Source organism: Lactuca serriola, chromosome 7, assembly GCF_051521515.1.
Source record: "Lactuca serriola cultivar US96UC23 chromosome 7, Lser_US96UC23_V15, whole genome shotgun sequence".
In the NCBI taxonomy this organism is placed as follows: Eukaryota; Viridiplantae; Streptophyta; class Magnoliopsida; order Asterales; family Asteraceae; genus Lactuca; species Lactuca serriola.
The window spans coordinates 10,619,173-10,634,574 of NC_136414.1; the positions used below are offsets into that span (position 1 = coordinate 10,619,173).

The following is a 15,402-nucleotide window of genomic DNA, read 5'->3' on the forward strand; positions in this document are numbered from 1 at the left end:
GGACTTAGTCAAAGAACATACTTGGATAAAGTACTAAGGGGGTTTAGTATGGCAAATTCCAAGAAATGAGAGCTACTTATCCAGAGCAATACCAAATTGAGTAAGACTTAAATCCCTAAAACAGATGAAGAGATAGCCGATATGAGTCGGGTGAATTACGCTTCGGTTGTAGGGTTGATCATGTATGCTATGACATGTACTCGCCCTGATGTGTCCTTTTCCTTGAGCATGGTTAGTCATTGTCAGGGAAATAATGGTAAAGCTCATTGGACAACGGTTAAGATCATTCTAGAGTATGTGCGGAGAATGAAGGACATGCTTCTAGTCCTTGGTGGTAGTGATACGTTGAGAGTGAGTAGTTACAGTGACACCAACTTTCAGAAAGACAGAGACGACTTGCGTTCTCAGTCGAGATGGCTGTTTGTTCTAAATAGTGGATCTATAACTTGGAAGATTTCCAAACAGGACATGGTGGCTGATTCAACCTGTGAATCAGAGTACATAGCCTCAGGTGAAGCATCAAAGGAAGTGGCTTTATTGAAGAACTTCATTGAAGATCTTGGAGGTGTCCCAACCATTCAGGAGCCAATGGAACTTTTCTGCGATAATGAAAGACCGGTTGCCTTGACTAAGGAACCAAAAGATCATGGAAAGTCTAGATATATCGACAGAAAGTACCATTATGTTAGACATAGGGTAGAAGAAGGTCACATCATCGTGTAGAGAGTATCATCAGAAGAGAATCCTATAGATCCTTTTACTAAGGCTCTGAGTAGGGTCAATCACAGTCAGCATGCCAGGAGCATTGGTATGAGAGATTATACTAGTTTTTAGTAGTTATATAGTTATTTTGAAACTTGTAACAAAATAAATGTAATTTATTTTTGGTGATTAAATAATGGAGAATTATTTATGAGTTTGTTTACTGCCTTTTGTTAATTGTTTATTCATGTGTTTTAGTTTTGCACGTTTTACTTCCCGAATAATATGATTATTCATATTCCACAGAAGGTCGTACTTTTGGAAGTAAGTAATGAATTAAGACTGTCATGAATTGGATTGTAGATTTCCTAAGGAAGTTAGACATAGGAATAGTATTGTTGTAATGTTCATGAGTACATAGAAATGGAGATTTAAGTATTAGATAAACACACGCTCAGAGAATTACTTCATGGATTCTATCACAAGTAATTCTGAGACGATAATATCTTCTGATCTTGAAACGGAGAGTTGTAATTTAGAAGTTGGTTGTACATTGGTAAAGCGTAAACGCATCAGTAACTTGATGTTATAAAACGTATGGTCATGCATGATTTGATGACTAAAGGATGCAATCATATGAGTCAAAGTTTATTCTTTCCTTTTGCACTGTCAGCAAAAGCGATATATTTGGTCCCCTCGGTGATTTGGTGTTGACTTATAGTGTTGGGCCCAACTAGGACCAAAATTGACGTGTTCAATTAGAAGTGTTATATCATCATAAATCGGAAATCAGGAAACAAAGTATTAGACAATGAGATTGATTCTATTCCATGTCTCATGTTTGAATGACATCTTGTAGAACAGAGGATTATATGATCACTTATCATAGAATGCATGACTGAGTGGGTAAGAGTTCGGTAGCGACTTTTAGAAGCTACAATTCATTGATCAATTCAGAAGTTATACTGGTCGTTATATTAACAGATTTATCCAAGTGGGAGATTGTTTGATAAGATGTCTATGCCCAAAACTATAATTGGTATATACACTTGAATTGATATAAGAACAGTCCTTTTGGGTTGCCCTCAAACGTAGCAATTAAACATGATGACTTTTAGAGAAAGAGATTAATTTATTATGAGATTAATAAATTAATATAAAATTTTATTAATATATTATGCAAATAATTTATTAATTAAAAAAGTTATTATTTAATTAATAGTTAATCAAAAATTAATTAGAATTAATTTTGGGATTAATAGAATTAATTAGAAGTGAAGGATCTAAAGTGCAATTGTTCAATAGTTGAACAAAAGGCTCAAGAACCTTCAACCATTGGGGTTGGACGGTTTGGGGAGATATTCTAATGTTTCTAGAATATCTCATGTGGATAAATAAGGAATGAGATAAATACCGGATTGAAAATATTAATTTAATATTTAAATCGGGGTTATCTAGGGTTTCCTTGGACCACTATATAAGGACCCTTAACCCCTTTAATTTCGGCCACTCATCATTCCAAAGGAACAGCCGAAATTCTTACCCCCCTCTCCTCTCTCTATAGTCTTTCTTCTTGCTAGTTTGGGTGTGAGCTATTAGAGGCACGATAATTGTGGTGCTTGCTTCCAAAAGATCTACAAGTGAAGGATTCTTGTTATTTGCTACAATAACAACAAAGTATGTAAACCTAAACCCTCTATGATTTTCGAAATATACATAGGGTTTCTTATTTGATGTTCTTAGTAAAGTTTCAATTGTAAAAACATAGATCCTTAGGTAGAATGTGAACTTAAGGGTTTTAAGCTTATTTGTTTTGCATTAAACCTATAAGAAAATACGGTTTGGGTTCTGATCACGTACGCCCGACGTATTGCTGGTACGGCCAGCATACCATGGATGCCTAGTACGCCCAACATACTCCCTCTACGCCCAACATATGCAGCTAACCCAAAATCATTCTAACTTCAAACGGTCGTAAATTATTCGTTCCAACTCCGTTTTCAACGTTCTTTATATCCATGGAAAGGTGTTGAAGAGCCCCACAATATTATCTATATATCTTGGACTAAAAACTTATCAAAGAAAAATCCATATTTCATGCCAAAACTCGGGCTATGACTTTTCCTTTTCTACCATACCGCCCAAAACACAATTCAAGGATAAAATATCTTAACTATCATTATCTCCTTCCCCAAAGACTAAACGTTGCCTCCTTAAGGCCCAAAACCTTACACAATCGACTTCCAGCCAGCGGCTCAGAAATGGCAAAAAACAGGACATTACAGTGTTTAGGAATGCATGTTTTGGTATGGAATGACTAATGAGACAGGTAGGTAGGCATGGGTTTTAATTAGAAATAATAATTTGTATAAGTCTAAGAGATGATGCAATTATATTTTCATATATTTTCTAATATTTTAATTGGTTTTCATGTATATTGAAATGTATTACAAACAAATATTTCTCATAATCTTGGCTTACGCCTTCTCATTAAATATATATACTGAGGATACATACATTAGGTTATAACACAATAATTGGGCTAAGAGTACATTTGGCTAACCACTAAAATAGATACAACAAATAAAACCCATACATAAAAGTCACGTCTAACAAAAGGTTTTGAATTTTAAAAAAAAATTAAGAAATAATTGTTTTTTCAAGAGTCAAGTTGGAATTAAATGTGTAATATGGTTTTGTATTTGTATACATTTAGTCACATAGAGAATCAAGACATTGTCATTTCTCTTAATAGCAAAATAATAATGTACTTTCTTACTGCAATTTTTCTTAACCAACATATCAAAAAATTCGGCCATTTGTCATTCCTCTTAATCTCAAAAAAGCAATGAATTTATTTACAAAACATTTCAGTGAAAAGATATTTAGTTATCTAGACCATAAATTTGTGTTTTATGATATTGTATTATACAACTGTATAAAACATATATTGTTGTGTATGAAGGAAAATTATTGTATACAAATCATTTCTCATCATATTTCGTTATTAGTTCATAATAATAGTTATCAGATTGTTTAAATATCATTCAACATGTAATTAACCACAATCATCATTACCCCTAATCAAATCAAACTGTTCTTTCATCTTCCCCATAATCAAACGATCATTTTTCAAAAACCTATAAAATATCTTCTATTTATCTGAAAAATAACCATGATTTTTGTTGAAATTTTATTTTTAAGATCTTTCATATTCCCCATAAACACCAGGTATGGTTTCATCCCCTGTTTCTTGAAATTACTATGTATTTACCATGTTTCTTGAAATTACTATTCCCCCTGTTTCCTTTTAAACATTGTGATAGAAACCCCATGATTTTGCAACTTTATAATGATAATAGGATGTCTTGTATATGTTAATACATGATCGTTGACGATCTTCCTAAATCCATTGTAGTTGTTATTGTGAGAAAAGTTAGAACATCATCAGTGTAAGATTTATGTATTCCAATAACTTTGTAATTCTCACACACCCCTTACATATACTCCTATATATCACATTAATGTCATCGAAATCAAATTGATTTTTTCTTATAAACTTCAAATTTTAACTTCATCAATTGTAAAATTATAAATATGTCTCGCTTGATCAGATTTGTAACATCCCAAAACTTAAGACTATAAATTTCAATTTTTATAATAATAGAACAATCATCCAACAAATTTTTATAAAACTATGACGAAATCAGAGTATGTAAAAATCATCTAAATATATCAGAGTTAAATAGAATGCGGAACAAAATGGTGTGTGAAAGAGATCATCCTGAGCTCTTCCCCTTCGATCCAGAAGTCCCTAAAACATAAACTGAAAACCGTAAGCACGAAGCTTAGTGAGTTCCACATAATAACGCATAACATATATATTTGCCCGCTCAAGGCTATGCCGAGTCTATTTCACTCCCATGTCTATTTCAACTCATGTGTCAGTCCAATACCATACCGGGTCTATTTCACCCCCGAGTCTATTTCAACTCATATGTCAGTATAAGGCTATACCGGGTATATTTCACCTCCGAGTTGATTTCACCCTACATACATATAGAAAACAGCCACACAAGCATATAACACATACATAAGGAGTCATAAAGACTACAAGCACATAACATATCCTAGTGTCCTACAGTATAGTGAGAAAACTCACATCAGTTTGCTGACAGTCAAACAAATGATTAGGCTGCTGAATCGGAATCCCACTAAATCACAATTGAAGAAAACCTAATTATAAATTAGGCCAACGATCCAACCCAAAAGTCCAATCTCTAAATCCTGGCCATAAAGGAGAAAGTTACTTATTCCTTGTCTTATTGGGCCTGGCCTATCAAGGCCCAAATGCTACTAGCCACGAAGCCCAATAGATAATCTATGTAGAAAATGGGCCCAAGCCCCAAAGGCCTATTATAGAAAAAGCTTATGGCCAACAAGGGTCCAAAGACCTTGAGTCCCACACATGCTTCGAAATGAGCCCAAGACCAACTCTGATGAGTACGCTCAGTGTATAAACTAGTATGCCTAGCATACTGGAAACCCTCGCACCATCGGGACCTCAGAAGCATATACGTAGCGTACCCCAAGATACGCCCGACGTACGCAACATTTGCCCAAAACTTCAACTTAAGGTCTTTTTCAGTTAAGACCCAACATCAAATCTTAGATCTAGGCTTGTTAAAGTGCATTAACCCATAAAGTTGCCAACTTTATGCTTTTGCATGTCTTAATGGGGAGAATCTTGGATTAAACCACATTATCTTCATGAAACCACCTTCAATCCTTGCATGATTGAATTTAATCCATCAAGACTCCATTTTTATGCTCAAGGGACGTTAGAAACACTAGGATCTAAAATTATAACCTTATAGAGAAACTCATACTCTCAACAACACCTTAAAGGACCATTTTATGAAGAAATACGCCCTAAACTACATACTAAAAAATTGAGCCATCAAAGTAGAAGATTTTTACCTTCAATAAGCTAGAAATGATGAGAAACATCTGGATCTACAAGCTCTTCCTGATCCAATGCTTCTTCAGAACTCTTCTTTTTCTTCTCTAAACACCACACACTCCAAAAGCACACACACAAGCTCAAACTTCAGACAAATGGATTAGGTTTTTGGTATATGACTTAATAGGAAAGGGAGCCTGATAATATGATGGTCTTCAGGAACTTAATGAGTTTAAGTAGGTTGCAAACCCTTAAAATTAAGGTTTAACCATGGATTGAGTACATCCTATGTAGGCTTGGGTATGCCCAACGTACATAGGGATCACACCGATACGCACATGCATAGAAGTACATCATATGTACCTAGTGTACGCCCAACATACTCATGGACTAGTCTTGATTTTAAATTGAAATATTTGCTAAACTTTATACCGGGCGACTCGGGTGTTACAGTTCCCCCCCACTTGAATCAGACTTCATCCTTGAAGTCTGATGTCAAAAATAACTTTGGATAATTCTCCCTCATCTCTTACTCAGGCTCCCAAGTCCACTCTGAACCCTTTCAGCAATGCCACTGCACCTTCTCTAAGTCAACAACCTTGTTCCTCAAGGTTTTTGTCTTCCTATCGAGGATCGCTACCGGTTTCTCATTATAGTTCAGAGGTAATCCACATGTATATCCTCCAATGGAACCACTACATAATCATCAACCAAACACTTCCACGGTGAAGAGACATGAAAAGTGTTGTGAATCTGAGTGAGTTCCTCTAATAGATGCAAATGATACGCTACCATGCCTACCCGGGCTACAACCCTAAAAGGACCAATATACCTGGGGCCCAGCTTGCTCCGCTTCCTAAATCGGATGACACCTTTCCAAGGTGACACCTTCAGGAGAACCATATCCCCAACCTGGAACTCCAGGTCTAATCAGCGCTTGTTGGTACAACTCTTCTACCGAGTCTGGAGCTGTCTGAAGTCAACCACGAACCTGCTGAAGCATCTCGGACTTCATGAGTACTACCTCGGTACTCCCCATCACCTGATAACCAACCTCACCCCAACATATCATGGTCCGAAACTTCCTCCCATAGAGCATCTCAAAAGGAGGTTGATCAATGCTTACATGATAACTGTTGTTACACAAAAATTCCGCTAACGGAAGATATGTATCCCAACTGCCGCCGAAATCTATAACGCATGCCCACAACATATCCTCTAATGTATGAATGGTCCGCTCACTCTGACCATCCGTCTATAGGTGAAAACTTGTGATGAAGTGCAGACAAGTACCCAATTCATCATGGAATTTCTTCAAGATTTTGGAAGTAAACCGGACATCTCTATCTGAAACCACTGAAACCGGCACCCCATGCCGTGCCACAACCTCCCTGATCTAGATGCTGGCCAACTTCTCCACGGAGATACTCTCTTGAATTGGAATGAAATGTGTGCTAATCGATCCATGATGACCCATATCGAATCCACCCCGCATGTCGTCCGAGGCAATTTGGTGATAAAATCCATCATAATCTCTTCCTATTTATAGACGGGAATATCCAACAGCTTCATCTTGTCGTGAGGTTGCTAATGCTCGGTCTTGACTTTCCTGCAAGTCAGACACCTCTTCACATACCAAGCTACATCCCTCTTCATACATGGCCACCAATAATCAGGACGGAGATCTCTATACATCTTTGTCGCTCTGGGATGAATAGAGAATATTGACTTGTACGCCTCTTCCATCAAAACCTGACATGCACCACCCCTGCAAGGAACCCAAACCCTCCAATCGAAAGTCAATAACCCTCAGCTATCATAATGAAAGGAAGCCACCTGACCCACAATGCACTCACTATTTCGGTTCTCTTCCTTCATAACCTCAACCTGAGCCTCTCGGATCTGCTCTAAGAGGGGAGTGATCAATATCATCCGCAGACAAAAATACCTTATTGGAGTCGCGACCGCCTTGTGGATGAGAGCATCGCCCACCACATTGGCCTTCCTCATATGGTAAAGTATCTTACAATCGTACTCCTTCACCACATCCAGCCACCTACGTTGTCGCATGTTTAGGTTCAGCTAATACATCAAATACCTCAAGCTCTTGTGATCCATGTAAATAGTACAACGAAACCTATAGAGGTAATGTCGCCAAATCTTGAGGGAAAACACCACCAACCCTAGCTAAAAATCATGTGTAGGATAGTTTGCCTCATGAGGCTTCAGCTACCTTGAAGCATAAGCAATAATACGGCCCCTCTGCATCAAAACTGCACCCAAACTCGTGATCAATGAAACACAATAAACCACAAAATCCTCGACACCCTCACGCAGGGTAAAAATTAGCACCTTACACAATTTTGTTTTAGAGTCTCAAAAGTTGCCTGCTACTCAGGCCTCAGCAAAAAGTGACAGTCTTCTTTGTCGGCCGAGTTAGAGGAACCGTTATGTTGGAGAAACTCTGAATGAATCTCCGATAGTAACCTGCCAAACCAAGAAAACTCTGAATCTCATATGGAGACCTCAAAACTTCCCATCTCATCAATGCCTCAAGCTTGGCTGAATCGACCAGAATACTATTATAGTTGACAAGGTGTCCTAGAAATTGCACCTCTCGCATCCAAAACTTGCACTTGGAGAAATTCGCATACAACCTCTCCCTCCTAAGAGTCTCCAATACCTCCCTCAGATGCTCCTCATGTTGTTCCTCAGTCTTGGAATAGACCATAATCTCATCAATAAAAATAATTACAGATCGATCCAACATGGGTCTGCATACGCGTTTCATGAGATCCATGAATGCGGCTGGAGTATTGGAGAGCCCGAAGGGCATCACCACAAACTCGTAATGGCCATATCAAGTTGAAAAGCCATCTTCTGTACATCCTCCTCTCAAACTGTAATACTCCAAAAAATCAACATAAATTTAAATTTTAAAATCCATCCATGAATTAAAATTGTTTACAAAAAAGAGTCATTGTTTCAAAAGTATTATTTCAAATCAAAGTTTTCCGAAGACCTAAAGACATAAAAATAGGAATTTATGTACAATCACGCCTTCACCTTCCTACGATTCTTAGAAGTACGTGAAACCATAAACTAAAACTATAAGTCAAAGCTTAGTGAGTTCCCCGAAATTACCATCACAGCACAACAAAGAAGCATACAGTATGAATAGCTAGTCTCACTGGACTACGTTGCATGGCCTAAATCCTATCTGGACCGCTCTACGAGCCTTCGGAATGAGTGGACCACCTCGCAGGGCCTACAACCTATCTGGACCGCTCCATGGGCCGCCAACGTAATTGGACCGCCTCGTAGGTCCTACAACCTATTTGGTCATCCCCGGGTGTCTTGGCCTTCATAACAAAGCAAGATCGCCTCAACCCAACATAGCATGTCGACATATGCAACTAACAAACATAAACACAGAGCCAGAAAATACAAATTATCATACGAATATACCGAACAACTACAACTATCATATCACTATCACATCACTATCCTGACCAGGATAAATAATGTAGTGGGCCAGCATTAGTGCCTTTGACCCACGGGTACAGTGATGAAAACTCACCTCTCAGTATGATTGTGGTCTGAATAACTTCTAGCTCCGATAATCAGCTTAACCCAAATCCTAAATGTTAAAACATTTCCCAATCTAAATGAACAACGTTTTCCTAAAATACCCTTGGTCAAAGCCAATCAAAATAAACAAGTCAACCGAGCCGAGTCAACTCTAGCTTCGTACGCGGGGCATACTCCGGATGTACGCAGGGTGTACTTGAGGTCCGAGGCACCGGGGAAAAATCTGCATACGTCAGCGTAACATTGGTACGCCCTACGTACGTAGTAGTTCTATTCTTAACTGATTAAGAGCCAAATCCTATGACTTAATATGTCCAAAAGCAGATCCAAGGACGAAATGCCATTGAGAGTAATAAAGTTTTCAACTTTATGACTTTACATGCTCATTAAGTACTTAATACCAATAATACCAACATCTTAACACCTTAAGATCTTCTAAAGCATGCATGGGGAAGAACTAAGAACCAATATCACATTTTTATCACTGAAGACCCCTCATTGGGTTTGAAAGGATGACTTATTGGGTCAAGAGCATGCCATGCTCAAGAATCACAAAGGTTGGGACCAAAAATGCCCTAAATGAAGGAATATCAAGATCTACATGATATTATGATTACATTAGAAGCTTTTTACCTCCTGGAGGTTTCTAGCAAGTAGAGAATCCTAGATCCAAGCTTCTTCCAATCTCCAATGTCTTTCTACCACCTTATTCTTCTTTAAGAACACCACCAACACATGCAAATGAGATCAAAATGCACTCCTCTCACTTAGGGTTAGCTAGAGGGACGTTTTCTCAGGTGGAGGCTAATTAAGGTGAAGGTCTTGGGGCCATAAGGTGTTTAAATAGGGTGGATACACTAAAATTTCGGGTTTGGAACGCTCGCACGTATGCTCTGCGTATGCAAGGTACGCCCTACGTACTAGGCTCCTCGTGTGTACACATTGCGTATGAAGAGTACGCCCAACATACTTGGCTCCTTGTGTGTACACCTTGTGTACGAAGAGTATGCCACTATGGGCCATATTGCACTCTTTGTTATGCATAAGTACTGAAATGCAATATATATTCATACATAGGGTTAAAATTGAAATTAACTCAAAGTCTGCTGGTGTGAATGACTCAGGATAATGCTCCCACATCTCCGCCTCCGACTCTCACGTCTACTCGGAGCCTTTTCGATGCGACCATCAAACCTTTACCAAAGGTATCTTCTTATTTCGCAGTACCTTCATCTTTCTCTCCATTATCTCTACCGACCTCTCACTATAATTCAGGTGCTCATCGACCTGAATACTTTCCAAATGAACTACTGCCTCATTGTCTTACACGCACTTCCATAACTGCGAAACATGGAAAATGTTGTCGATCTGACTGATCTCACTTGGCAAATCCAACCGGTAGGCCCCCCTGCCTACCCTGGTGATCACACGAAATAGTCCAATATACTAGGACACAATTTTCCCTTCTTCCTACAACGTATCACACCCTTCCAGGGTGAGACCTTCAGTAGTACCATACCGCCGACCTGGAACTCCAACTCTGATCGACGTCAGTCGGCATAGCTCTACTGCTGACTCTGAGCTGTCTGCAATCTCTACCTGATCTGTTGGATGAGATATGCGGTCTGGAGGACTACCGCAATCTTTCCCATGAATTTGTGACCAACTTCCCCCCAACAAACTGGGGTACGACATCTCCGACCATACAGAAGCTCGAAAGTCGGTGTACCAATGTTGGAGTTATAGTTGTTCTTGTAGGAACACTCCGCAACAGATAGACAGGAATCCTAACTCCAACCAAAATCCATGACACAAGCCCGCAACATATCCTCAAGTGTCAGAATGGTCTACTCACTCCGACTGTTAGTTTGTGGATGATAAGCAGTGTTGAAATGTAGCCTCGTACGCAGTTCCTCGTGGAACTTCTACCAGAACCGGGAAGTGGACCGAACATCTCGATCTGATATAATGGAGACTAGAACCCCAATAAATTCTATGCTTTTTTAAACATTAACAAGTACAAAATTGTAAACAAAATCTGGAAGCATGCATGATGTTTATTCAATGACAACAAAATTACATCAAACACTCTATACAAATACTTCAAATAGTCAACGAAAAATTGAAAACCCTGATAATCCCTGTTTAAGTCCATTATGGAATAGGATTTCCTTATAGGGTCTAATGGACCAATAAGTATCCAATTTGACTATTTGGGCTTAGAACCCTTAAATGGGCTCTAATTGGACCCACTTTCATGAAACTTAACATTTTGGGCTATAAAGGATCCAAAATGAATTGGTTTACCTTAATGGGCCTTATTGGGCCATAATTGATTCAATTAGCTTTAATGGACCATAAACCCATTCTTTTATGCAATTGGGCCGTGAACACCCTTAAAAGCCCGATGGGCCGAAAATACCAAGTTGGGCATTATAACTTAGAACTAAGATAATGAAAGGACCAACACTATGCAACTCTTTCCTTCTAGCCCAAGTTCTCGGCCCAACAATCAAAAAAAGAGAGAGAGAAATTAATAGGGATTATTATGCTTGACACATCATTTTTATTCAAAGGATAACTAGTCATAATGTCTCATGCATCTAGGTGAACATCACATCTTCTTTCCCTCTCTCTTCTTATGTTCGACCGAAAGGAAACACACACACACACACACACTTCACTTGAATTTTCTCTCAAACACTCACAACAACAACTCATCCTTTCTCTCAAAAATTTCAAGATCTTGGGAATTTTCAAGATGGTTCTTCCATCAAAATCATCATCTTTGGTAATTTGTTGCTTAAATCCATGGCTTAGCTTTTTGATAACATCAAAAATCTCCTCTTAACTCATGCAAAATTCATGATCTTGCTTCTTTGAACCCATCTAAGCCAAAGACCTCTCAAGAAGCTTGCTAGGGCCGAGAATCACATCAACTTCTTCCATTTCTTCTTCAAAACTGAGAAAAACTAAGCAAGGTGAGTTCATACCCCCTTGTTTTTTGTTTTTACTTTTTTTGGGGGGAGAATACAAGTGTTATGTGTTGATCTATGTGTGTTTGCATGTTATATGTGATTTCTTTGGTTTATGTTGCGATAATGTGTTAATACTTTATATATTTCGAGATCTACAGCTAAAATGTGAAAGATTCATAAACAAAAACATAATAAACAACATACATCATAGATCTAAGAGTCCTTAAGTTTGATAAGTGAAAAACAAAGCCAAAGATCCTTACAAGTGTCATTTTTGCACAAATAACAAAGATCGGGTTGAAAGTTGATAATTTCTGGTTTTATGAGGGTTATAAAGTATTTATTTATATAAAAGCTGATTTTTATGAAAATAATACTTTTCAAAGGACCAAAAATATAAAATTTTACTTAATGGGCTTATATTTGGGCCTCACGGGTTTTTGGGCCCAAACTTGCGAAAATGAAAAGTTTTAGGGACTGAAATTATAAATTCATAAAAGTGTGAGTCAAAAACATAATTAAACTATTTCAGGGGCTGAAAATGACCCTTTTTTCTAAATTGCACTAATAGTGCAATGTTTTTAGATTTTGGGCCAAAATTGTAAAACTTACGGAAAATGGGCCAAAAATGTAAATTTTTAGCAAATAAGGGCTAAAATGTCAAAAGTTGTATTTTGGGCTGAAATTATAATTTAAGATTTTATTTGGGCGGAAAATACCAAGTTAAAGAATCTGATGGACTAAAATGTCATTTTTCATCAAAAATGACTAAAAGTGTCATTTTGCACCATTAAGGACTGAAAAATGTAAATTTTGTATGAAAAAGGCACTGAAATTCTCAAATAAACATTTTGAGCCAAATATGTAAATTTCTAAACAATTGGATCAATGATATAAATTTTTACAACTTGAAGGTTTAAAAATGGTATTTTTATAAAAACTAAGAATACCGTTATAAACCGACATTGAGTATTTTAACATCAAAAGTAAACACTAAGTGTAAACCAAATTCCATACTACAACTTATATCGACAAACAAATAAACGATACAATGTTCGGGCCCAATATTTCCTACTCGTATTTATTGGGCCATCGTGACCCAATTATACGATTGTTGGGCCCAATATAATCAAAACATGTTTATTGGGCCTTGGTGACCCAATTACATGCCCAACGGGCCTTCATCAGCTTAAACATGCTATTGGGCCTTAGTGCCCATTTGCATTGCTAATATGGCCCTAAACTTTTATCATATGCTCAATGGGCTATAACGTATCCGTAGCATACTCGACAACCTATAATAACATATATGATTAGTGGGCCATCGTTGTCCTCTTTCATGTCTGTTAGGCTTACTTCATATTCACGTAAATATTAATCAGGTTGTAAAGCAAAGTGATTTAATTTCATTGGGATTTAGTGAAAAATAACGGGTGGCACCAATAAGTGCCGACCGTAGCCTGTAGTTATAATCAGAGTCTCCTGGAGGGAGAGCGAGAGTTTGTGTATAGATCTATATGGGGGTGACTCCCCCACACCTGAGTTGTTCGCTATAGTTAGACTGGACCAGTCTAGGGTGACAAAATCTTGATCAAAACCGACGTTAGGAAAAATGCCAAGACAGGCGAATTAATCACTATTATGCATGGTTATAACGACTCACATAGAGATCCTTTACCATCTAAGTACTCATGGGAAATCATATTCACACACCGTGACGATGCAAAGTGATTTATACAATAATACAAAACCATCATGCTATTTAAATTGGAACACATTGTGTTTTCCGAGGAAACGACATTATTTACTTCTACATACAACAACTACAATAAAAGGAACAATTATGAAAGGCATTCACTTTTACATGTTTTGAAATCACATACTTACACATTTATGAGATCATCACATCTTTATCATAAACAGTTTTTGTTACAGAAAATATCAGATTTTTTGGGTTTTACAAACAATACGAACTATTTTTTTATGTCAAACATGCTTATTAACTCACCAACATTATATATGTTGACCGTTTTAACAATAAATTGTATTCTCAGGTAACCGTTAGAATGAAGAATCAGCAAGTGTGTTTCTGAAATTTCTTTTGTGCAATGTCAATCGTTAAACAATTTATGTTATGTGGTGTTGTAATGTAAACAATGTACTTGATGTGAACAAGGTCAGTTGTAATGTATTAATGCATGGTGATATTTACGTTATGTTTAATGTATATTCATTGTGATGATATTTCAATTTAAGTCACACGACCCCTAAGACGTTTCCGGCATATGGTCCGGGGGTGTGACAGGTTGGTATCAGAGTAATGTTTATAGTGAACTAGCATATTTAACCATACGTGATATGCAACTATAAACACAATGGACCTAACTAACTCTGAACGAAACAAGAATTTCACACTTATGTGTGTATATTAGGATAATAAGCTAACAATACCTAATAAAAGCTTCTGGAAGAAATTAAACACTATGATTAAACCTGGGCAGTTATGCAGTTATATTAAGGATAAATATAGTCTGATCAACTATATTTATTCAGAATATGACCAACATGTGTTCGGGAGTGATCACAGCGGGAGATGAATCCAAAAGCCTACCCCACTCTCCAATAACTCTAGGGAACCCAAAACACAAATAATTAAAAATACGATGAGAGTAATTAAAATTTGACTTATATATGCACCCTCGTGTAGTCCGTATGGCTGGTTTCCACCACCTTGGAGATTCTTATTTTCCTAATCATGGAAATAACGGAGGGCTAGAGGATTCCGACGAGGAACCCGAAGAGGAACCTGAAGAAATGGATTGAGAAAGTAGAGTTTGTCTTTGAAATTTATAGGTGTCTGAATGACTGTAAGGTCAAGTTCGCAGCATGCACGTTCATGGACCAAGCTCTCTCCTGGTGGAATGGCCACGTAGAGGCCATGACACTCCCGGTGGCGAACGCGATGCCCTGGGAAGAGCTGAAGGAGATGACGCTAGCAGAATACTATCCTAGAGGTGAGATTCAGAAGATGGAGCAAGAGTTGTGGAACCTCATGGTCCAAAACTCCAACATCGACGCATACATATCCAGGTTTAGCGAGCTATATCTTTTGTGTCCCGGAATGATCACCTCCGAAGAGAAAAAGATTGAAAGGTTTATCTGGGGACT

General features: G+C 37.7%; 1 protein-coding gene across 1 annotated transcript; it reads left to right on the forward strand.

The window, feature by feature from the left end:
- The first annotated feature begins 228 nt into the window (after nt 1-228).
- On the forward strand, nt 229-15,057 carry LOC145063728 (secreted RxLR effector protein 161-like). The gene is made up of 2 exons (XM_079011314.1): nt 229-565; nt 14,942-15,057. Exons 1-2 carry the CDS (start codon nt 229-231, stop codon nt 15,055-15,057), a joined length of 453 nt encoding a protein of 150 aa, XP_078867440.1.
- The last annotated feature ends 345 nt before the right edge of the window (nt 15,058-15,402 follow it).

Bases quoted from the DNA above. Each gene is read 5' to 3' on its own strand.
- LOC145063728 (XM_079011314.1), top strand. From the start codon at position 229: ATGGTTAGTCATTGTCAGGGAAATAATGGTAAAGCTCATTGGACAACG. The intron at 566-14,941 runs GTGTCCCAACCA...ACCCTCGTGTAG, and splicing joins CTTCATTGAAGATCTTGGAG to TCCGTATGGCTGGTTTCCAC.